Source organism: Copadichromis virginalis, linkage group LG18 (genome assembly GCF_057382275.1).
Source record: "Copadichromis virginalis isolate Kocher_CV1m ecotype Utaka linkage group LG18, C_Virginalis_male_GT1.1, whole genome shotgun sequence".
Classification (NCBI taxonomy): Eukaryota; Metazoa; Chordata; class Actinopteri; order Cichliformes; family Cichlidae; genus Copadichromis; species Copadichromis virginalis.
The window spans coordinates 11,416,653-11,441,311 of record NC_140635.1 but is presented as its reverse complement, the minus strand read 5'-3'; the positions used below and the strand labels follow the sequence as shown (position 1 = coordinate 11,441,311).

Here is a 24,659-nt window from a genome sequence, read left to right as displayed (position 1 = left end):
CCTCAGGGAGGGATTAATTTTCCATAGCAAACATGTACATGACACAAACAAGTAGGACATAACATTTTGTAAAAAGAAAACACTGAATGTATTTATTATTTATTATTATCTGCAACTATATTTTTAAATAAGAAGTGTAATTTTTATTACTTGCCTTTGAAAGTTATGGTTAGGCAAACAATAGGTGATTGGCCAAGACTTTTAATTTACAGAAACTAAAGAAAACAGGCTGCCCTTTTCACACTGTTAAAAAGTAATCATGAAAATAATCAATGGATGAATCAAGAGTTAGAATGATATTTATCTGGAGCTGTGAGATTAACCGGCAACTCTGGATTTGGAGAAACAAAAAAATGTAAATGTTATAAATCATTAAATAAATAAAATAAAAACGCGTTGAATTTCCTATTATTTCTCATGCTATAAGAATTCCCAGGACTACGATCTCACATCCTGAGAAACAATGTTTTTAGCTCCACATCCAACACCGCCGTGTTCCAGACGCCGTCTACTGAGGGTGAACACAGGAAACCTCAAGTGATCGCTTCCTCTCTTTAAGAATAGACTGACATCACTTTCTACCAGCATGATCGCCAAACTGAGTGACACATTATTATGTAATGTGTGCTATGCTTAACGCCCAAGCTGGAAGTACACTGGGAGTTGTCCTACCTCCTCCTTCTACTGCTTTAAGCTTTTTTTTCCTGCTCTTCAAGACAAAATAAATAAAAGCAAAAACACATAAAAGGAAAACACGCCACAGGTTTGTATCCTCTGAAAGGTCATGCTCGCTTAAAAATAAAATAATTTCTTTGACAGGAGAGGTTGAAAAAGTTAAATCCCCTGAGATTTACCTTCAGGAGGAAAGAGGAAAGTAGCTGTCCTCCTGTTATAAAGAGCTACTCTGCTTCACAGAACGTGTCAGAAGCTATTACGAGCTTCCTTTCTCCCTCATGTTTGATCTACATTTAACCACCACTACAAAGAAAGAAAAATCAGCACAGGGAGACTGGCTGCTGGTCTGCCATTGGGGAGACTTGTAATTCTTTCTGAAAGCATACAGTAACCTACATCTGGGACGTCTCTGCACACATGAGAGCCCGTCTCTACACGGGCGTCTGTTGGATCAGTTGAATCACACATCCTCACTGGGATTTATAACCACCTGAAGATGAAGTGGGATATCTTTATGCTTCATGGGAAAAAAATAATTTCACATTAATATTGCCAAATACCATCTAGTACCATTTTATTAATAAATATACGTTAAGATATGTGGTGGTGATGTGGCTTTTTCTTTGGTCCCAAATTCATTTTTTAATTTGCCATTGCTGATGACTATTCAAGGTGCCCCTGGGACAGGCCTACTTCTGGATAAATCCACCTCCAGGCCTGGACTAAAGTCTGGACAGCAAATGCAAAAGTCGCATCAGCAAGAAACCTGATAAAGTTTGTTTGGACTAAACTACCATAGATACAAAACCAACTCAATGACAAGCTGTATTATTTCCTCTTTTAAGCCAACCTTCTTCTAATTGGCTGTCCCTTTCAAACAGACGGACTGTGGGTGGAGCTTCTGTTCTCAAAGCTAGCACTTTGCGCCTGAGATGACGAAATTAGGCATATCTGCTCCTGCTGGCATCAAAGAGAGACAAAACTACCTGAAACCGAGCATGCAGAGCAGTGTGAAGCCTGAGCTTTTCGCTGACAGTGGTTTCTTGTATATACAACACTGACATTATTTCATTACTTCACCTTTTCCATTTTTGAGCATTTGTAATATGCACATCCACTCACATAACAGTGGCAAAAAAAGGATATTCATAATGGGTCCCCTTTAAGAGACTACTCACTGACATAAGAGGTCAGTAATTCAGGGAGCTGTAAAGAAAGGGACTTGTGTTGCAAATATTTTGCACCAGACCATGTTTAAACTGCTCATCATCAGCAGATAGATAAGAGAGGACTTTGACATAGAGCAGAGCATTAATCAAAATCCAGTCTAAATGTTATTATAACCCCTTTTTAAATTTAGTTTTCAACTATTTGGTAACCTGAATTTCTAGCACCCACCAGAGAGGTTCAAGCCAGCACCAAAGGGAAACCCCTTGTATTATTAAAATCTATTAGAAAGTGCAAGGAATTTATTTTATAAGGCATAATATCATTTTTTTAATGAAATTGCCAGGATAAAAGATACAGATCACTCAAAAAGGATCCTAGTCTTTATTGTAGATGTGCACTTGTGCAGAGCAGGTAGACGACCATTTGATTAGCTTATAAAATCATAAGTAGCACTGTTCAACCTGAGAAGCATAACTTACCTAATCAAAACGTTTAAAAAAAAAGTTATCCTAGCTGAACTGCACATTTTTTTAATATATTCCGAGTTGATTTTGAAATTCTTGACTATCCAAGACCTGGACAGAAGCAAAGAGACCAAATACAAAAGGTGTAGCACCAGGAAAGCTCACCAAACCAACCCTTGAGAGCGCATAGATGACCACTTGCTTGGATTATGCAACCATAAGTGGCACTGTGGCTGTGCCTGCAGGCCAAACACACCCTCGCTGGATGAAGATCACTCTCAGGTAGACTGGGAAAACACATGGAAAGCTACTCTGTGTCATTAAAAGAAGGTGGGTTAAACTGGTGCAGCTACACGACAGCAGCGGTGAAGTGTTTGTCTATTTGTTTGTTAACTTGGGTAGTTGTATTAGCTGGCCAGCTAGCTGAATTAAACCAAATTCACAAAGGCCACGAGTTAAGTTTCCAAAACAATTCTGACCCATTCGTCTTAGCAGTGTGGCAAAAACTGAGATTTTAGGCGTCAAATAATAGCACTTAACAGCAGCTGGCTGTACTGGAGAAAGCCCTAAAGATTGAGCGGGCAGTCGTGCGCCGAGTGACGGGAGAGACTTGCTGCTCTGGCGGACACTCACGCCGTCACTGACTCGGTGGGTTCCGTTGCTAACGGACAGTCATAACGGTTAATAGAAACCATAAAAGCCTTCCTCCTCACATTAAGTCACCCACACCAAAGTATTTTCCTCCTGTCGCACTGCTATCAACCTCACTGGCTGTCTATCCGCAGCTGGCAATGTAAAGGAGAGCGCGTTGTGTAATAGACGTAAGATATAGTGTTACCGTAACGGCACCTTCTCCATATTCCTCACCGTTTATCCACCAAATAAGCCAAAAAAGATAGCACCGCAGCCGTCCACGCTCACTTGGGCTGCATCGCTAGTTGGCGTTGCAATGGCGGTTTTGTAAACGTTGGAGCAACAGCAGACCCGTGAAATGTCACGAAAACAAATCCAGTTACTCACCGGAGGAATCCTCATCTTTACGTAAAGTCCCGCGGAGCCCCTCCGTTAGCATCCGCCATACCTGATCGTCTTTCAGAGCTATTTTTGAGTATCCGTCTCGCGTAGACCCACCACCGCCTGCCTGCCTGATTCAAACAGTCGGAAAGTAAAGCTTCTAGTCTAGCGTAGTTGTGCGACAGCAGCACTCAAGGATCCCTCCCCCAAGGTTTAATACTGGGGAAAAGAAGGAGCAGCGATAAGTCAGCCAAAATGGATATCCTAAACTACCGGTTTTCAAAATAAGACGCAAAGCATCTCCCTTAGAGGTTACATTATAACGCCAAGAGAAAAACTGTGAATGCAGATCTAATTAATTTGGACATCATCATTACATTTCTTTAGTTATTTTTTTTGTTTCAAACTGCTTTATAAAATAAACACACCAACCAAAAGTATAATTACTATGTTTACCTTTAAGAAAAACAAACAATTCGGTCACAGATAATATATCGATTAAAACAACCCATCTTTTTGATGCTGTAACAGCAAAGTGTGTACGTTTTACGTGTAAGTTGTTATTGTATTATTTTATAACTAGATAAACAACTTTCAGGAAAGTTCTTTTTTCTTTTTTTATTCCTAAAACATGTTTGGAGGGGTCTTTCAGTAAAAGCCAGTCCATGTTAGTAGTAAATAAGAAGAAGAAGAATATATTCAACAGATAATGAATGAAAAAAAGAACAACTAGCAAATTTACAGGAAAAGAAATACTAAACATCCACATTTTTTAATATGATTCAATTCAGTTTTATTTCTACACCACAGTCACCTCATGGTGTTGTAAGGGAAAGACCCTAAAATATTAGGGAGAGATTTGACTATTTGCTTATTTATAAAACAGGAAGAAAATAGTTTTCAAATAAGGAAGATTTAAAAGTAATATAGTCAAAGGTCTGGCTGTGTTCAAATCTATTTGACAGTCTATAATATTAGGCTAAACCCACACATATTTGTAAAGGAGGAACAGACTATTTTTTTAGTTAGAAATTACTTAAGCAATTAAAGGTTCTTAAAAGGACTGCACTTTATAGCCTTTTATCACGTATATGTAACATATGATTTAATACCATTCCCACTTATTATTAAAGTTTAATTTCTGAGCTCTTACTTTCCCGCAAACAATCACGCAGTTTCCGGTGTTGAACCAACCCTTAGTGTCAAACTTGACAAACCTCCAACCGTTCAGTTCCGTCCAGCCTGCACTGTGGTCCAGCCGCCACCGCTGCAGCAGCAGGGACATTTTGGCTCAAACGGAGCGGAGGGTGAGGTGCTGAGCCCCGGGGAGGGTCCTCGGCTCCATCCCGCTCACGACACCCTAGAGCCAAAATGGCCCATTCATCCCCACTCTCTATAACCTTGCCAGCCCTCGTAGAGGATGACAGGCATGGAGGAATTGATCAGCACGATGCAGCACCGTCAGAGGTGATCAATGAAATGGGATGTGATGTGTAAAACCACCCAAACTCTTTTAACCCCTCCGTACTCGCAGACCCGGCTGCAGTTTTAATAACGCAGTGTTAAAAGCAATATAAACAGTTCCTGTAATTACTGATCGAGAAAGTGAAAAACAGTGACTATAGTAATGGATGCAAACCTACCAAAAGAGAATGTAAAGTGCTCAAGCAGATATAAAAGACTAATAAAAGTCTTAATAACTTTATTATTGGTTTGTAATGTAATAATAATAATAATAATAATAATAATAATAATAATAATAATAATAGGAGAAATAATACAACTAAATAAAACTGAAGGATAAAACTGAAATTAAATGAGACAGAGTACAATTGCTCACTTCCTCTTCCATTTTTAGATAGTCAACCTGTTTTTGATGATGCAGAAGAGTAGTTTTATTAACTTTTCCCCTCTTATTATTCTACTTGTCAAAAATTATCAACATGAGTTTAATTTCTTATAATATTTAGACAGCTGAAATGCTGTTTACGTTATCCAAAGTAGTAATGCTAGTAAATGTTGTGTATTTTGTTACATTGTACTGTAATACTAACATTAAAAGATTATAGACTTCACTGCAGCATTTTACTATAAATCTAAGAAATTTGGATATATTATTACAATATAATGTTATTATTATAATATTTTTTCAACCTCCTTTATATGATATGGAAATGCTGTTTAAAGTTCCAACAACCTACTCATAATGAGACCAAATATGGCTTACATTTAAGAAAAGAAGTAATTCAATTACAAACAATACAGAAATTAAACCAAGCAAGAAATAAATGTGTAAAATTACTGAAACAAGTTCTGGTAGCTCAGTGCCAATGCTGTTATATAATTACAACATTTAAGGTTTTTATTAACTCCAGTTAACAAAAAATGACAGAAAATATCCTGTTGTAGGACTGTGCACTAGTAACTGCTAAAATTTCTATAGTACATAGTGGGGGGAGGAACGTTTCTATTTGCCTATCACTTACTTTCACTACCACTATCACTTACTTTGGTGCCGTATGAATGGGGAGATTTGTTTCATTAGGAAAAGCTGTAAAATGTATAAAAATACAGTTAAAAGTACAAAATTGATGCCTTCCTTCATATTTTCCTTCAGGGCAGCACGGTGGCACGGTGGTTAGCACTGTTGCCGCACAGCAAGAAGGTCCTGAGTTCAATTCCAACATCAGGCTGGGGTCTTTCTGTGAGGAGTTTGCATGTTCTCCCCGTGTTTGCGTGGGTTCCCTCCGGGTACTCCGGCTTCCTCCCACCGTCCAAAGACATGCAGCTTGAGGGGATAGGTTAATTGGAAAATCCAAATTGCCATTGTGTGAATGTGCGAGTGAATGTGAGTGCGAATGGTTGTCTGTCCCTGTGTGTTAGCCCTGCGACAGACTGGCGACCTGTCCAGGGTGTACCCCGCCTCTCGCCCTATGACAGCTGGGATAGGCTCCAGCGCCCCCCGCGACCCTGAAAAGGATAAGCGGAAGCGAATGGAAGTTGTCCAGTTGGTCTTCTGGGCCAATTCTGTTACCTGGGCCTTAGGTTTGACACCTAACAGGGAAAGGCTACACTGACTGCTAGGTGGTTGCCAGGCAATGTGACGGTGCCATAATATATCATGTTTAATTCAACCTTTGTAAATATAAAGTAAAATTATACAGTTCTTTCATAAGGTTGATGTAGGCACATGAATACTAAAATGGTCATTTTCACCCATTGCTAGGTGGTAGCAAGGTAACATGATGATGTCATAATATCCCATATAGATAAGAACCTGTGTGTCAGGTTTTGCTGCTCAAGTCTTGATGTTATAGGATGAGTTTTTAAACAAGCGCAAGCAGATTTGGTGTATCGTAGTGGGATAGACTTGGCAACAGTGACAAGTGCTTCCAAGTAAGCCAGCAGACTGAGAGCAAAGTGCTGTGCAAGTGGTGGACTACATGTAGTGTTACTGCAAAGTGTTTAATATCCACAGCTGCTCAGCCACAAAGAGGCATACCACACAAAATTACCATCAGCACAGAAACTGTACACCGGGAGCTTCATGGCTGAGCAGCTCCTGTAGGTGTAATCTGTAAGGGCTCAGCAGTTTTGGCCATGTAATGTAGCATAATAGGAAAAATGTCTCATTAACATTTACATTTCTGAGTCACTTTCCAATTGTTGTTTTAGTAACTATTAGATTGCTATGGCTATGACTTAAGGGTTAGCACTCTTATTTCCTTTACTACTCTCTGTTAAAGAGGGAACTAAAAGCATCTTTCCCAGCATTTCGAGAATTAAAACAGCTCCAGTTATAGCTGCCCAACATGTTCTTCGGCTGCAGAGGAAGCCAGAAGAGCCTGCCTGTACTCCTTGTACTGGAGTGAAAACGAGTACTCAACCCAACCCAAAACTTTTCCAAAAATAAACATGTTAGGGAAAGTTGGTGGATCACACCACTGTGAGACTACGAGGTTGATCCATTTCTTTTCTTCAAAACTTTTGAAGCGTTTTTTTTCTTCCTATAGAAGCTTAACTATATTAAATAATTATATAGAATTACAGTAATGTGTTGAAGACAACATTGTTTTTCCTAGAAAGGATTCTGGATGCCCCCCTTCCTTATCCCTGTTTCCACGAGAGCTCATGGACACACTGTAACCAAAGAGCATCTGACTCAGTGTCCCGACAAAGAAAATTTTACTTTGACTGAAGGAGTTTGTCCCAATAATTTATTACACTTTGACATTAGGACTTCTGGAGTACATGAGAGCTCAGTTACTAATGAAAACAAGTATTTCACACATTAAGGCCTCACCAGACCACTTTACAGCTGCTCATCGAGGCGGATAGGTAGCAAAATATGGTTGACAAATCTGAACAGTAAAGTAAATGAAGAGAAACTCTAATAGCCCAAAAATGTTTTATTAAATTCATAATCACCACTATAATGTTAAGTGAATCACTCATTCACATTAACTGCAATTTAATAATCTCTTAAATACTAGCCACATTTAACCATATAAGAAGTTTATTTCTAAACTATTGCGAGTCCTTTGGGTGCTGAGAGTTACAGATACTGTGTCCACAATATCACCGACTAGTGAAATCAGAACTTAGGTGTGTGTGTGTGTCGTAGTGCTGCTGCGGCTGCAGGCTAACCCGAAATGGTTCACGTCTCTGGAGATGATGCACCGCACCTTTAACAACCGTTCCCCCACAAAGGGAGGTGCCCCTTGTGAGGCTGTGAGAGGTTAAAAAAAATTAAAATTAAAAACTGAAAACGGTTGACCAAGGGGGCAAAAAAAATAAAAGGAAAATCAGTTTGCTTCATTCTTTGAGGCTTCGTCAAAGTTCTCCACGAGATCTGCAAGACAGAAAACAACAAAGATCACCTGATTTTGTTCTGAAAGCAGAGCACAGTGTTCGGTTAAAGAGATTCAAGAGACAACTGCTGAAAGTGACAGTGATTTACTCCTCAAGGGAACCCCCCCCCCATTATTCCTGATACCCTGAACCTTTAAACTATCTGATTAAACACACAAAATAACTGATGAACTACTATATGTGCCCCAAGCAAGATCAGAACCAGATATAAAAAACTAAAGTGAGATTTTACAGAGGAAGAAGCTTTGTTTACTTCAAGGATAATAATTTGTATCAATACCTGGGACATCGTCATCATCCTCTTCTGCGTTTTCCTCCTTGACTGCTTTCATTTCCATTGCTAAAAAAAAATGAAAACACAAAAATGTATCAAATGTTAAGGGTCACATTACAACTTCCACAATGCTAACATCCACTGATCCCTTGGTACAAAGCGGTGCTCTGCTGGGAAATTATTGCAGACTAAATATAACCCACCATTAAAACCAAACAACAACCTCCAGGGCTGTAAAATTAAGCTAGAAGTATCATGATTAACCCTAATGTTATAGACTCTGATGTTAAAATGACTAATTTTCCGAAGAAGAAATAAATGATCGCTTCATCACAACTAGATAGTGACTCACTTTTGTTATTGCTTAGTTAGAGGTGTGGTAGTGCTGACTGATGTGTATCACCACCCCCACCAAATGGAATTGTGGTGCCTTTTGGAACACCTTAGTACAGTTATGAGAAATATTATGTTTGTTTGCTACAGGTCATCCAGGAACTTTGTGTTTCAGTTTTATTTTACTATCATATTTCTCATATTTAGTCTGTTACACACCTAAGTGACAGCTATCACGCTGTACTCAAGCTAACTAATGCTGATGTTTAAAAGTCAGAGTCCAAAAAGAAATGTGTCAAATTACATCAGCCATCTTTTATTTACAGTCTACGAGAGAGGCACAGAACCTGCCACACAACTTGCAGGATGAGCTGCAAACATAATATCAGAGTAGCTGTGCTAAAAGACCACAAAACATTATCATAAGCTGCAGAACGGCCCCTAAGAAGACGTCACGGTGACATTTTCCTTTATTTCTGCTCCTGTGTTGGACTCTGCACAGATTCACAGCACAGGGTTAGCTGTGCTGTGCTTCCAAGTGAAAAAGATGGTCCTGTCTCCCATGTTTGCTTCACTGGGTTTATTTTCATCTCCATGTGCATCATCTACAAGGCCAGCCCCTGCAGACTGAATCATCTAGATGCTCAGACCGTGTGCTGGAAGCGTTCCTGCCCTTACCAACTACCAATCACTCCCTGAGTGCTCTGATTCTTTCAGACTCACAGTCACGTTACGTCTAATCCTCAGTAACTCTAAACAAAACACTGCTGGATTAATGCACAATAATGTAAGAGCAAGTGTCTTAAGCAAGTTCAGCCATGACCAGCTGCAAACGCCCAAGTCATTTAAGCTCTGCGTTTGCCAACAGGGAGACCTGAACAATAGTCTCTCCTCTCACCACAATAATTCTTGTGTGACAAAAAAAAAAAACCTCTGTCTGACGTGACCGTGACCATTATTCGCATGACAACCTCAGAGGGCACTCTGACATTGTGACACGGAACGTGTGTTTTTGTGTGTGCATGCTCACATTGCCGTGGGAACTGCTCAGCCAGCTTGCGCAGGCTGCTGAGGCTGTCGGCTCCCAGCTGGCTCAGGATGCCGGGCAGCATCTCTGTCAGCTGTTTGGTCTCTCCGTGGCCCGTGATGGCGAAGGTGTTGGCAGACAGAGACGCCTGAACTTTGGGGTTGTTGAAGTGAATCACCGTCCCGTCATCTTTTATCATATTCACCTGAGAGAAAGAGGGAAACCGCACAGTCTGGATTACAGCCTTTATCCTACAAGATTTTGCACTGTCAGGCTTACTAAGACCAGCCCAGGTATATTAGACACTCTGGTGGGAAGAGGATTCCAAAAACAGAAATACGTCTTAATGCTCTGAGGAAATAAAGTACTACAAACACAGAAGACATTTCAGTTTTCAAGAATCTGTGACAAATGCATTAATGTCCTTTGAGTAGTTTTTGTTGGGCCTGTCCCAGAAACACCCACTGTACAGATTATGCTATGTGACTGTATCAGGTTCCAAATGAGCAAGTGTGTGATGTGATTCAACCAAAATAAAGACGTATGAGACTGTTGGATTTAAGACTGGTCTATGAATCATGTTTTTCCTGAGGCACTAAACACCACAGTTTGCACATTTAAAACAGCCACATATAAGGTAAACAGATTTAAGCTAGGGGCTGGGTTGAGCATAATCAAACTCATCAATGGAAAACAAAATATATTATATTATTTGATGCTTGATGCCAAAGTAACGAAAAAAATATATACATCTAGCCCAAAATCACCACACTGTACAGGCCCTGCAAAAAAACAACAACAAAACTAACTGCTGTAATTATCTTAATATAAACAGTATGCTGTAAAGACAAAATATATATTCAGTCAAAAAAAGAAAACAAAACAAATGTGCATCAGGTAAAGGTCCCTTTTTTGTTTATGCTCTGATGTAACACAGACACTTTATGGTATGCCCATTTGCTGAAAGCTCCCTAAAAATAAACTGGAAGATGACATGACTGCATTTCACTTAGGCGCCCCCCCCATCTTTCATCCTTTCGTATGCCGCATGACATAATGATAAAAAATTCAGGATCCTCAGAAAGAAACAAATCAAAATAGAACAGACACAGAGAGTGACAGTAGCATTAGTTTCCCTTTGATGGCTCACCTCTTCTATCCCTGCGATGTTGTTCACTGCCAGTTTCTTCAGAGAGCCCTGCAGCTTTTTGTCGTCAGCTGTTGCCGTTTTGTGAACAACCTTTTTCTTCCTGCGGGCCGTTCCCTGAAGGGGAAAAAATGGATTTCATAACCGAGTGAACCAGAATGTCAAACATAGTTAAGGTCACACGCGTCATCCTGTCACGGACATAAAATTACCCTCACAGAAAAAGACCTGTTTTTATTATTATTATAAATGAGTGGCTTATTCTTTCCATCTCAGAGTGCATTCTTCAAGATAATTACATTAATCTATAAATACTGTGGCTCAGGAGGCAGAGCAGTAGTCAGGTAATTTTCAAGGTCGGTGTCTTTGGTAAAGATTTTGAACCCCAAATTTCCCCAAAAGCAGCTGCATTTACACAACCCACAATGATTGTGATTGGCTCATTCATTACAATCATTTTAAATAGAAAAAAACAAAACAAAATAGATTAACTAATAGAAAATGGAGAGCCTCTACTGGCCACTAGTACTTAGTGTCAAAATTGCAGAGCAGCGTCGGTACATCCACAAACAGCTAAAATACAGTGCTCCATTTGAAATGGAAAGTTGGAAATCTTGGAATTTTCAGCTGGAAGTTAGGCTTCCCACATGCACCAACATTGTGAGTGTAAACAGTAGGAAAACTGAAGAACCTGCCATGTGTACAACCACTTTTGTGTATTTGTCACTGGTTAGACAAGCAAACCCAGAACCAAACCTTTTCATTAACATGTTGCGGCGACATGCTGTGGCGTCATGCTGCAGCAGTGGTGGCAATGACAAAAAGGACAGAAGGAAGGGCTGAAAATGCTAAGATTCTCACTGGTAGTGATCAGGATGGACAGGATTAGAAATGAGTACATCAGAAGGACAGCTCAAGTTAGAGAGGCAAGGCTGAGATGGCTTGGATATGTGCCGAACAGGGGTAGTGTATATATTGGACAATGGATGTTGAAGATGGCACTGCCAGGCTGCAGGAAGAGAGCAAAACCACAGTGAAGAATTCATGAAAGCAGTGAAGGAAGACATGCAGGGGGTTGGTATGACAGAGAAGATGCTAGGGATAGGGTGAGATGGAGGCAGGTGATCTACTATGGTGATCACTAAAGGGAGCGGCTGAAAGTATGGAACATACTTCACTTTAAATTTAAACATCTGTCCAGTTAGGAAGACCTGAGCGGTAGGGCTGTGCGATAAATCTCATATCCCGATGTAAGACATCTATCGCCCGATAACGATATAAATCACAAAAATGTAACATTTTCTGTAAATTCTGTGAATCTCGGGCAGCTCGACTTGCGGGAAGTGTTTCCAGCTGGGCGTCGTGTAACTGGAGTCGAGTGTTTTAACCAATGCATGAAACGATACATTTTTAGCATGAAACGATACATTTTTAGACATAAGTTGTAACGGCCGCCGTTTTCTTTGTGAGTATTTATTACACGGTGTGCTGCAGGGAAAAGCCTGTTCTAACGTTTGAGTCTAAGATTTATTTTTTTAGCACCTAACAGCTCTTTTTTGCTTCTCATCCGTAAATACTCTGCACACTCTTTCACGTGATTCAGTTTATTTTGAAAAGTCTTAACAGGATCTTGAGCTTTATTGTGAAAGGTTTATGTGGAAAATAAACATTGACGTTGTTGCTAACGACAATGCATAAAAACAGGTGCTTGTCCGTCAGTAGTGTGATTATATTAAATATAAGAGAAAGAGAGAACTTTAAGAAATTAATATAGCCACTGCAGTGACCATCAAAACGATGAAAAAATATTGCCGTAAACAGTTTATTTTGCGACACCACGAAACAAATGATAGCGTAAAATGAAACTATAGATGTTTTTATATCGTCATCCGATATATATCGTTATATTGAACAGCCCTACTGAGCGGTGTACCATAAAGACAGACATAATGAGTTCCCTTATTTTACATGACTGGTGCTAAACATATAACCTAGTCCGAAGGAGATTATGCACGTTACTCAAACTGCTGAAGAAGAAAATTTATCCCACAGAAAGAAGCCGAGCAGTACAATTAAAGCAGAATTGGTGCACTCTCAGAAATGTACCTGAATTCATTTAGAGATAAAGAAAACACATTTTGATGCTTGGTTCATTTTATACCAAGTCTGTTTTACAGTGCCAGCAATACAGCTAATAGAGCATAAGCCTATTTCAAGGCTAGTTATCAACAGGCAACAAAATCAAAGGAAATGTTTTCACTTTGGAACAAAGGTAAACACCACGTCATCTTCATTGGTATATGGGAGACACACTGAGTAATGTGAAGATTCCATGTCACATGAGAAACAAACAGTAGCACTGAGAATGTACTAAGTGACAACATAAACAAATGTATGAATTCACATGATTTTCTGCAGCACTGCTTTCTTTACTTATATGTAACTGGATTAAGAAAGAAAGCTGCCAACCACGGTGGTGATACTGGGGGTTTTGTCAAGCTGTGTAATGTAAAGAAATCCTGTTTATGTTCACAGTGTCACAGCACAGGTCACTCCACTGGACAAGTACAACTGATTTTTTTTAAGTACCAAGAGAAAAGACATACCTTACTGTATGTCATGTGACCTTCCATGTGACCATATTAAGCAAAACATGGTCAGTATTGATGCACTGGTAAGCAAAATATTACACCCAAAAAAGGGAAGTTAGTCCAAAAGTTCAAACCACACTACTCAATTGAAGCGAATCAAACTTCTGTGATGGTTGAATTATCAGAAAGCTTCTATAGGTTGAAGAACAGAAAACATAGAAAGGTGCTTAAGCCATGTGAGATATTGGTTGCCTCCTCCACCCAGTGAGCTAAACTAGTGTCCACTAACCTTTTGTTTTTTATTTTAAGGAAGAGCTTTACTCCCACCCAAATATTTAAACCAGACATTATGCATCTATATTTCAGCACCACAAATTCATTGTGATAGATACACAGAAACAAGAGTCTGTTGAGGGTCACTCCAGTTTAAAAAAAAATGTTGAGAATGTCGACGTGAGGTTAAAGGAATTTCAGATCAAGAAAAACAAATAACGCCACCTAGTGTGTGACTGAAGGCTTCACAATAAATGTGAACAAAGCCAGAGAGGCCACAGATGAAGGGGCACAGCTCTGCCCTCCCCCAAAAAGGGAATGCTGAGGTCAGGAGGAAACACCTGACCTCAGCTGAATACCATCACACCTTGAAATGAGCAGGAAAATGAACCCATGACAGATGAATCCAAAATGTGACATCTGTTAAGTTACCATAATTAGAATAAAAGAAGAGATCCAGCAGACTCTTACCTTTCCACCTATTCGGACCTGAGCCTGAAGTTTAGCGAGCTTCTCTTGATTCATAGTGTTCTGTTTTGAAAGTAAAAAACAAAATACACATTTAACGTGATTTTATTCCCATGCTTATCAAAGAGGGGAAAAAAACAGTTTTTGTTTTTTTCAGCTCTTAATACCACCATCTGCCTGAGGAGCGCCGCATGCTGCTGCTGAAATACAATAGTCCCAGCATGAGCTACAATAATCCCCCAAAATAACAAACTGGAAATGAGCTGACTGACAATCTAATCGTTACACTCAACCTGCTGACCATTATACACTGAATGTGATGAAGAGATATATCTGGGCTTTGTCGTTTTAAATTACATCCACGATAACTGTAGCTAGTTAGGCTGCTAACTAGTTGAGCAGCTAAGCTAATGCTAGCACCAAACTAGAAGAAACAAGCTGAACGCACCTGCTTTGGTATCGACACCTAAATTTAAGCTCAAATCCAACGATGGAAACAAACCAGCGCAGATGTCTGCTGAGAAATACCCCCCAAATTACCTGTGGTAATGAATTTGCTGACGGTCAGTTGTACTAGTCTCGCCGTTAACCACCCAGCTTAGCTTAAACTATCGTTAAGTCAACAGCAATTACATACATTTCCTGTTGGGATTTTCACTATAAGGTTTAAATAACGCCCGTCAAACGATGTTATATAGCTTTTATCCAGGTGAAAAGGACATAAATGCAAATGTTAAAAATATCTCAAGTTAAATTTAAACTTATATTAACTGACATATGTAAATATATTGTATATTTGCTATATTTCGATGTAGTTCAAACTTTTATTTTGGCACAACTTTCCGGTGTCATATCAGAATTTCGTTGTCTAGCTTCACTATGTGACAAAGCAGCGAAGAGCACGCGGTTATGTGGATGTGATGTCATATGACCCGCCCCTCCAAAAGGAAAATGAATCACCGTTGGCCAATAGTAAAACGCGGACACACGCGCGCACAAACGTGCACGCCCACAAACACAACATGATTATAACAAAAATGAAAGTTTTAGGGAAGTTTACATACATTCGTCACGGACATTAATGTCATGGTAATTTGGGGCTTTTCATGATTTCTTTCGATTTTTTCTTTATTCAGGTTGGTATGACTGGACAAAATCCTTTAATTAATTTAAATAAACAAGAACTGTGTGCACAAGTTTGTGTTTATTTTGGATTTTCTATAACCCATACAGGGTATATATGAACAAAATCCCATTAATGATTGGTTAAAGTTGCATCTCGACCGCTGATATTTGACCAATCTTTTTGGCAGATTTGGTAAAGTTTTAATTGGTTTCCTGGCACAGATCCGGCTATTAAGCATAGTCCACAAATTATCAACAGAGGTTGAAGTTGGGGTTTTGGGAAGGCCATTTTAGAAACTTAATGTTAGCCTGCTTTATCCATTCCTAACCCATTTTTGATTTGTATTTGGTATTATTGTCTCTTCGAACACCCAATTGTGCTCTTCCCTTCTTTATTATTCTAACCACTTTGTGCAGTGTACCAGTACCACTGGCAGCAAAAGAGTCCTAGAGTGTAATGCTACCACCACCATGCTTGACCAATGAGAAAAGTGTTCCTAGGTTTAAAAGCCTCATCATTACTACTCCAAACATACTTTTCATCATTGTGGTCAAATAGCTCAACTGTTCTCCAGAAGCCATTTGGTTTGTCCATGTGAAGGGCTGCAAACACTAGTCGAGCCTGAAGGTGTTGACTTTGAAGCAGCACCTCTCAGACCATGGTGATGTAAAACTCACTTCACTGTGGACAGTAACACTGGTGTCACATCAGTTTCTAATTCATGACAGGCTTGAGCCTTGGTTGTGCCCGGGTTGTTTCTGAACATCCTAACCTGTTTCCTCTGATCTAAAGGTGACAGTTTGGGTCTTCTTCCAGACCTTGGAAAAGTGGTGATACATCTGGAAACTTGTAGTTGTGTACAGGTAATTAAAGTTATGATCTTGAAATCTGCAGTTGTTTCAAAATGACTCCAAGACACCTTCCCAACGGAAAGCTACAATTCTACAGATCTCCTTTGAGAAATTACCGGTTGTTGTCAATTGTGATCACCAAGGAGAAGTTAACACTTTTTGGCCTTGTCAAGTTAAAAGACATTGTAGAACCTTGAGCTCTGCTTATTAAAAGATCTAATTGAGTGTATGAATATATTTTAGCCTGTGTGTAAACATTTGATCCTGTGTGGACTACAGGAAATCAAAAATAAATTGTGCAAACAACTCTCATTTCCTATAGTCATTAAAGATGTAAGTTGTACAATCATTCAACTCTGGAAAAATAACTGTTCAAATCCCGTCGATTTGTAAAAGCAGATTTAAACTTCTGACTGAAGTGAACATTCAAAGGGACCATGGAAAACTAAATAATCTAGGCAAATAAACAGAAAATTGTAAATTTTCTTTTATTAAAGAAAGAAAGAAAGAAAGAAAGAAAGAAAGAAAGAAAGAAAGAAAGAAAGAAAGAAGAATTGTAACATATATTTATTAAAAAACAAAACAAAACCAGGTTTTCCTGTGCACAGCTTTTATTATGAAACGCGGCTGTTATACATCCGGGTCACTTGGCTAGCTATCGGTCACTGCTATTAGCTGTTCCCGTCCGCATTTTGACAAGGAAAAGCACTCAAAATGCAAACCTCTCTGCTGAACTTCGGCCTTTTCTCAGTTTTTCAGCTTTTAATCTCTTTATCGTGTTTCCAGGAGGTTGTGGAAGCCACCAGCGGGAGAGGTGAGTCTAAATCTGGAGTTAATGATTGATTTAAAGCAGGATCTTTGTGTAGCTTCATTGATATTGTCATCAGTGGCAGAGCAGAGCAGAGCCAGATGTCTTTCACCCTGAAACCTAATATCCGTGTCCTGGTTTACTGAGCAGGTGTAAGCATGTGTTTCTGTCGGGCAGACATAATTTGTAGTTTTTCTGGTCAGCTTAGCCGAGTTGTTTTATAGCTTTAAGTCCTCTACAGACCTGAATTTTCCTTTTAGTTTAACGATTTCTTCATTACTACTGTATTAACTTATAATTATACTCACTCAAATTAAAATGTTTTTCGCTAAGAACACAGGAAGATGAGATATATGCTTAAATAAAATATGCCTACATGAATGTTGTTCATTTTGATTGGAAAAAAAAGTTGTACAGTATGAATGTAATTAGTAGTGGGCGTTAAAAGAAACAAGCTAGTGAATGCGATTAAAGTTTAGTACTGAAACAAATGATTAATCCGTTGATTGCCATCTTAATTATTCAGAAGTAGCAGTAGAAGGAGTAGAAAATAAAGAGGATGTTAAATAAAATGTTTTTTTGTCTTTTTATCAAACAACTTTTTCTTCTTGCAGATTTTGCCGGTTTATTTCTGATAAATTCGCCACATTTTAATTCTCAGTTTTCCCATTTTTTTCTTACATTTTTTCCTCATAAATTTTCCAGATTTTAATTTTAATAGTTTTTTCTTTAGTAAATTTGCCACTTTATTTTTGTTTATCTAAAATGTATTTCATGCTTATTAATAGTACTACTAGTAATAAGCTACTACTACTTTTATTATTGGTGAAGTAGCTGTATAAAGTACCTTGTTTCAGCCCTGTTTGCTATAGCACTATCTAGCCAGCGACTTTTATATGACTAATATCAAATAACTTGCCATTCAGTAGTATTTGCCAGAGTTTCCTCATACCCCTATCTATTGATTGAGTATTTAGGGCGAACACACCCTGGTGTGCAACACAATACCAGATACACAGTGTGGGTGTGCTCATTGATTGTCTCTGCCTGCAGGATTCGGTGATCACATCCACTGGAGGACGCTGGAAGATGCCAAGAAAGAAGCTGAAGCCAGGTGAGCTAAAATATTACAAACACTTCCTGAAATGCTGCCAAAGAGCCTTTTGTGCAAAGATTAGCCCGAGGCAGCTGTTAAAACCCCCCACGCATATATCTATTTTTGTCCTGGTTAGAGGAGCAGATTGACAAGTTGTCAACGAGCGGGTGTAGTTTTTCATGTGTGGCAATTTCAGACTTTAAAAACATGGAGCAGTGTGAGGAGTTTTCAGTTTGGAACAGCATGAGTTTAATTTTGGTTTTGATGCACTTTTAAATGTGTTTAAATTAACAGCGGGCTGCCGATCATGGTCATCATCCACAAGAGCTGGTGTGGAGCCTGCAAAGGTAAAATAATGTTCCACCGAAAAATCTCTTCTATAACGTAAAAATACGCCACATTAGGTGTAATTAAAATCATGGTGAACATTTTTGAATTTAGTCGATTGACATTACTTTGAAGAGAGAATCAAAGCCAGAAATGTTGCATATTTCCTGCTTAAATATACGGTATATATATATTTTTTTACAGAAAACATTTAAACATAAAAGGGTTAAAATTTAGACAAGTTGTCTGAGTCATCAAATACTGTACACGTGAAGCTTTTATGATCAGTAAATTTATGTACACGTAATAATAGTAGCTTCACTTTGTTGAACAACCAGGACAAGGTGTTGAAATTACGCTTACACCTCTTAAGATATCACATTTTTTTGTAATTGACTGGTTCATTAAGTGTTAAAATGTGGACATTTGAGAATTTAGTATGTTAAACTTTAGATCTGTGGCTCATGAACAAAAATGAACATGTTGTGTTGTCTGCGAGAACAGGCTGTTGTATGGATACTTTAAAACGCCCCTAAAGCGCTGCTTTTTTAGTGCAGGGCATGTTACCAGTGGTTTAGCAGCCTGCCAGAAAGCTCCTGAAAACCTGTAAGGTAGCAATGCAGAGATGCTTAAACACCTGAAGCTGTACAGATGCTGCTGGGCCTTTTTAAAACCGCAGTGATGTTAGTTGCTTATGTCAGGTGTTTGTGTATGTGGACTCCCAGGTATTTAAATCTGTGCATCTGCTCAAACCCTGGGGTCTGTTTATGATGAACAGCCAATCAGAAGAAAGTCGCCTTAAAGGTAGATGAGCTAAACCAGCTCCTTTCAGACAGAAGATGAACTAAGGAGCTAAACAAGGATGATTCTGAGTCATGCAAGGCCCCTCTTGTAAAGTCCAAGAATGACAAAAGTTGGAGATGAAATCGATCTACAATGCCTGAAATTGAGTTTTATATTTGTTTAATTAACTTAGGATATTGCTTAACAATTTCAATGTCACAGAAAATATATTCATGGAAAAATATTTCTGTTGAAAGCAGAATCAACTGTTTTTATCAGCTTTTTAAAATGATCCAAATCGTGGCTACAGTGTTGTTGTTAATCAGGAAGCCCGTCTTTGGATCTCAGCCAGATGCCTAATGTGGAAAATTGGGACAAACAAAGCAATCAGGAAATGTTGGAAAAAGTGACTATTTTCAGTAACAAGTGAAATGTAACATGAGAATTCAGCAGATCTGAAAATTTGAGTTTTATTTTTGTACTTAACGGAATGTCTTAATTCTAAAACTAAAGAACAACAGAGGCTTTTAATTATTTAAGCTTCTTCATTGTAAATATAAAAGCTCTGGTTGGTTTGCATTTGATTGTGGTGTAAAATAACCTCCTTATTATGTTGTTGTTTTTATAATCAGCACTGAAGCCCAAGTTTGCTGAATCCAAGGAGATCTCTGAACTGGCACACAACTTTGTAATGGTGAACCTGGAGGTGAGGATATATTGAAAGCACCTTAAAGCAGCTGCTTCTTATATTTTCTGTTTATTTCAGTGTATTGATGTAAAACTATCAAGTTTTTGTTCCCTTTTATTTCTTGTTTTATCGTCATGCTACAAGTCAGAATTGACACATTGGCTGTTTTTGGATTTGTTTCCACTAATCTCTCATTTTAACAGGATGAAGAGGAGCCAAAGGATGAAGCCTTCAGCCCAGATGGGGGATACATTCCTCGGATTCTTTTCCTTGGTAGGAAAGCGGGGGCGTAATCAGCCTTGATGTAAACATCTTTGAGGAGTGACTCCTTGTGCAGTTAGTGGTAATAGTAATAGTTTTCTGGTCCAGGTTACATTATATTATCAGAAAACAGAAAGTTTTTAGAACTAAAGACAAAGTTAGTATTGTTATAAATAATACAACGAAAAGTTTCTAAACAATATTGTCATACAAGTCTCATCCACTTCTCTTTGGGAAATGTTTAAAAAAGACCTAATGGGCAGGTTGAACTTCCTGCAGTTCTACACATAAACTCAAAAGTTTATGAATGAATTGTGTCTGTACTTTTTATGCACTTATTTGCCCTAAAAAGAATAATTTGGCCAGACATTCCTTCCGAGAAGATATATCAGATCTGAACCAGAGGTTGACATGACCCTGTTGTAGGTCAGACAGGCTGTAAAAGGTGTGGAAGCTTGTTTCAGCCACTGCAAAAATATTTTTGCTATCCATAAGTCAAAATTTAGATGGAGAGAAATTTGCCTCAAAAGTGTTACAAATGGGTAGGAAGCGTGAACTAAAATTTGCAAACGTGAGCAACTTTTGAGGACTCGCAAATGCACACTCCAATCCACGTAAACTTTTTTAAAAATGCGTCTATCCAAAGAATCCAAAGGCTAAAAGTACAGGCAACATCCCTTGCTTACTTGCTGGGCCGATCGTGGCTCAAGAGTTGGCAGTTCGTCTTGTAATCGGAAGGTTGCCGGTTCGAGCCCCAAGGTCATTGTGTTCTTGGGCAAGACACTTCACCTGTTGCCTACTGGTGGTGGTCAGAGGGCCCGGTGGCACCAGTGTCCAGCAGCCTCGCCTCTGTCAGTGCGCCCCAGGGTGGCTGTGGCTACAATGTAGCTTACCATCACCAGTGTGTGAATGTGTGTGTGAATGGGTGAATGACTGAATGTGTAAAGCGCTTTGGGGTCCTTAGGGACTAAGTAAAGCACTATACAAATACAGGCCATCTACCATTTTTACTATAAAGCCTTAAATGCGTGTGCACAATTGCCTGATACGCACAGATCATGTCCCAGGCCCACCTGGGATTTTTCACACTGAAAGCTTTGCACAGATCCACAGACGTAAGTTGCATTCTTTCTCAGTGTAAACTGGGACATCTTAGTTTTATGCTTGTGGATCATAAGGTATGCATTTGCAACACTTTTAAAGCAAATGTCTCTCCATAAATTTCAAGTTATCAACTTAAAGTGTCAATTTAACTCAAATTTCAAGTTATGTTTTGAACTTTCAATTATTTTCTTAGTAATTACATCAAAAGTTTGACATAATGATGGGAAATTTTGACGTATGGACGGCAAAAAATGTCTTTTTCCCTTTTAGTGTGCCTTGATCATCAAAATGTTGAAAGCCGGTGATTTAGACAGCCAGCAGTCTTTATTAGTTTATCCTGCACGCACAGACTCACGTTATACTAAGAAAAAGCTGTGCGCTGTGCTGGGAACTGCCCAGCATGGCAGGTCTCAGCATGCTGCTACATCAAAGGAGAAGCTGATTAACAGATGTATGGCTACAACAGCTGTGCTGCTCAATATCACTGCTCTTTGAGCTACCCGGCCCGGCCCTACACCACACCGCACCACCACCCAGACTTTTCTAATAAAACCCACCTCTTCATAAATAAACATCAGAATATCATATGAGGAATTATTCGTCAAGAACATCTTAGATTAAATGAAAAACACAGTTTTTGTTTTATTTGTTTCAACTATTTCTTTTTCTCCCCTCTTTATTTCCTTCACAGATCCGCTCGGCCATGTCCATCCTGAAATCAACAACAAAAATGGGAACCCCAACTACAAGTACTTTTACAGCAATGCAGAACACGGTAACAGTTCAGATGATCATTTCTCTGTTGGTGGGATATTAAATTCACTTCACAGCCAATTTAAGGTTGCTTTATATTATAAGATCCTACAAACTGTCCTCTATGAGCAAACACTTGGTGGTGGGGAGGAAGAACTCCCCTTTAAAAGGAAGAGCAGGCTCAGGGAGAAGATGCCCTGGTTGGTTTGGAACTGAGGGGTAGAAAAGAGAGAAAACAGGACAAAAAACAAATTTCAGAAGAGGAGAGATGAGATTTACTGTACTGCAGACTACACTGAACACGTTTTTTTAGGTACACCTGTTTAACTGCTTGCTAACACAGATCTCTAATCAGCCAATCACATAGCAGTAAGCCAATACATTTAAGCATACGGACAACCTACTGAAGTTCCAACTGAGCATCAGAATGAGGTGAAAAGGTGATTTCATTTACTTCGAAGGTGGCAGGTCGTTGGTACCAGACTGGATATATTTAAGAAACTGAAGACCAACCCGGGTGAAACTCCTGTTATTTAGGAACAGGAAACTGATGCTACAGTTTGCATGCACTCACCAAAATCTGACAACAGAAGACTGGAAAAACGTTGCCTGGTCAGATGAGTCTCGATTACACAACACTGCCATGGTCTGGTCACAATTTGGCATAAACAACAAGAAAGCATGGATCTATCCTGTATTGCAGGGGTGTCAAACATAAGGCCCAGGGGCCAGAATCAGCCTGGCAAAGACTCCAATATGAACCCAACAAGGTGGCTTTAGAAAATGTGAAGTAGGGTATAAATTTTATGTTTAACTGTATTTGTGTAAGTTTCACAGCTTGTCCTGCTGATTAAAAACCTCCCCCATGGTTACCAAAGTAACTGAGTAATACGTAAGAAATTAATCAGCAGCTAGTTTTTCTCATATTAAGACATCTCAGGGAGTAAATGTGTAGTTGGACCTCTTCACGCTGACAGAGTTGCACTGGTTCAGCCCACTTAAGATTAAACCATCATGTGATGTAAAATCACCTGAAATATCTCTTCCTTTAAAAAAGGAGTTCTTCTTCCCTCCTGTCACCATGTAGTTAGGTATACATTACTGGATCATTAAGGCTCTTTCTATAATATTGTAGGGTCTTTACCTTCATCTTAAAGCACCTTAAGACGACTGTGGTTGTGCCTTGTTGCTGTACAAATACAACAAAACTTCAGATATATCTTCCAAACTTTCAGCAGTTCATGTTTATTTATTTCTGCCTTTCTTTCCTCTCTGCTACTCAGTTATATCCGGTATGAAGGAGGCTCAGGACAAGCTGACAGGGGACACCTTCAACCAAGGTCACACTGGAGATGAGCTGTGAGGAGGCTACGACGGGCTTCAGGCTGTAAGGGCTAAACTTCCTCTACCTGAGCCTGTGCTTTCAAGTTCCTCCAAACCACCCCTTAGGATATTTATCCTTTTTCACACAGTGGGGTTTGTCTCACTGACTGAAGCCAACCATTATAGGAATCGGTGCTTTAGTATTTCTCTCTGTCTTTTACTCCTCCTCCTAATGTAATTAAATGCCATATACTGTACTTACTGTCTGTAGAGGATACAACCAACTCAAATTAGCCACGTTTACTGCCATCTGTTGTCAGTTAGTTAGAAACATCACACCTTTGAAAAGCCAAGACTTTAGGAAGATGCTCCGTCTGCCATAGACAAGTTTCATTTCTCAAACACACAAAGAGACCTTTAAAGTTTTCACCCAGGAGCATTGAAGCTACACTTTTCACCTTAGTTCCGATTAAGTATTTAAACGCCTCCAGTGATGTGCTTCCAGAGATCCTCTACAGTAGGTGTATCTTATCTGTCTGTGAAACTTTTCACCATGCACGACATGGGCTTTGAACATCTGATTTATTACTGATTTATTCCCGCCAGTTTGTGTATACTTACTCATCCAAACCATAGACAGTATGGAAGATGGCTGGAGCTACCATGACGCCACGCTCTGGTTAGTGAAGTCTTGTTCTAAAGCCTCAATGAGCTTATTCGCTGTCACCTTCTTTTGGGTTTTGAAACCATCAGCTCATCAGGAAGCGTTTAAAAAGTCAAGGGAGAGGGTCTTTTCCACATAGACTTCTATAGGACCCGAGGTCTTTTTGCAACCACTCGAATCGCCCCCTGATGATCATTAGAAAGAAAGCAGTTATGAGGTACTTTGTGCTTCTGGCGTCACTTTTCAGACACTGAAACTGCCTCCACCTTTTATACAGTCTATGATCTATATTACAGTTTTTGTTTTTCCTGTTTTGCTGCTTGTAAAGTGACACCACTCTTCATTTTTTATGGGCCTCATTAAACTCTTGAATTAAGGGAAGGGATCATTTGTGAAGTGTCTTGATGTATTTTATACATGAACACGGCCAAGTGTGCAAATAAAGTTTGTTTGGTTGAACGCTTTGACTCATTTCACTCTGAGCCTCACAAGGTTTTATTATTGTATTAAGTAAAACTGGAACTAGTCTCATAGCAGGACAGGAATCAGCTGGAGCACCCTTGGGTG

The 24,659-nt window shown here is 39.2% G+C and overlaps 3 protein-coding genes across 8 annotated transcripts in view; 1 reads left to right on the top strand and 2 right to left on the bottom strand.

Annotated features, from left to right (window-relative positions):
• The window catches only part of zfyve9a (zinc finger, FYVE domain containing 9a), a 36,120-nt gene extending 32,520 nt beyond the window's left edge, over positions 1-3,600 (bottom strand). For 4 of the 5 annotated variants that reach the window (XM_085439590.1, XM_085439592.1, XM_085439593.1 and 1 more), the window contains exon 1: positions 3,330-3,600. The gene's annotated coding sequence lies outside the window, so the exon portion shown is untranslated. Of the gene's footprint in view, positions 1-3,176; positions 3,254-3,329 lie in introns of those variants that run through there. The other variant, XM_085439591.1, reaches the window with a different exon arrangement.
• A 3,918-nt stretch (positions 3,601-7,518) lies between these two features.
• On the bottom strand, positions 7,519-14,941 carry LOC146687356 (transcription factor BTF3 homolog 4-like). Of its 2 annotated transcripts, none has more exons than XM_085438887.1 (6): positions 14,757-14,941; positions 14,312-14,371; positions 10,980-11,093; positions 9,833-10,034; positions 8,476-8,535; positions 7,519-8,175 (listed from the first exon to the last, which is right to left on the bottom strand). In XM_085438887.1, exons 2-6 carry the CDS (start codon positions 14,363-14,365, stop codon positions 8,129-8,131), a joined length of 477 nt encoding a protein of 158 aa, XP_085295013.1. In that variant the 5' UTR covers positions 14,366-14,371; positions 14,757-14,941; the 3' UTR covers positions 7,519-8,128. The 2 variants fall into 2 exon arrangements, with proteins under 2 accessions (XP_085295013.1, XP_085295012.1); XM_085438886.1 differs by having other exon boundaries at positions 14,849-14,940.
• Positions 14,942-16,910: 1,969 nt separating this feature from the next.
• On the top strand, positions 16,911-24,551 carry txndc12 (thioredoxin domain containing 12 (endoplasmic reticulum)). Its single transcript, XM_085439547.1, has 7 exons — positions 16,911-17,099; positions 18,147-18,207; positions 18,484-18,536; positions 19,932-20,005; positions 20,191-20,260; positions 22,044-22,127; positions 23,389-24,551. The coding sequence occupies exons 1-7, from the start codon at positions 17,000-17,002 to the stop codon at positions 23,466-23,468; spliced, it is 522 nt and encodes a 173-aa protein (XP_085295673.1). The 5' UTR covers positions 16,911-16,999; the 3' UTR covers positions 23,469-24,551.
• The last annotated feature ends 108 nt before the right edge of the window (positions 24,552-24,659 follow it).

What these genes read in the sequence shown, in the direction of transcription:
- LOC146687356 (XM_085438887.1), bottom strand. Translation starts at nt 14,365, where the DNA reads ATGAATCAAGAGAAGCTCGCTAAACTTCAGGCTCAGGTCCGAATAGGT. An exon ending in TGAGCAGTTCCCACGGCAAT is followed by an intron (nt 8,536 to 9,832) that starts GTGAGCATGCAC and finishes ATTTTTTTTTAG; the next exon opens with CAATGGAAATGAAAGCAGTC. An exon ending in GGATGATGACGATGTCCCAG is followed by an intron (nt 8,176 to 8,475) that starts GTATTGATACAA and finishes TCTGTCTTGCAG; the next exon opens with ATCTCGTGGAGAACTTTGAC.
- txndc12 (XM_085439547.1), top strand. Translation starts at nt 17,000, where the DNA reads ATGCAAACCTCTCTGCTGAACTTCGGCCTTTTCTCAGTTTTTCAGCTT. An exon ending in CTGGTGTGGAGCCTGCAAAG is followed by an intron (nt 18,537 to 19,931) that starts GTAAAATAATGT and finishes TTTTATAATCAG; the next exon opens with CACTGAAGCCCAAGTTTGCT. An exon ending in TTGTAATGGTGAACCTGGAG is followed by an intron (nt 20,006 to 20,190) that starts GTGAGGATATAT and finishes TCATTTTAACAG; the next exon opens with GATGAAGAGGAGCCAAAGGA.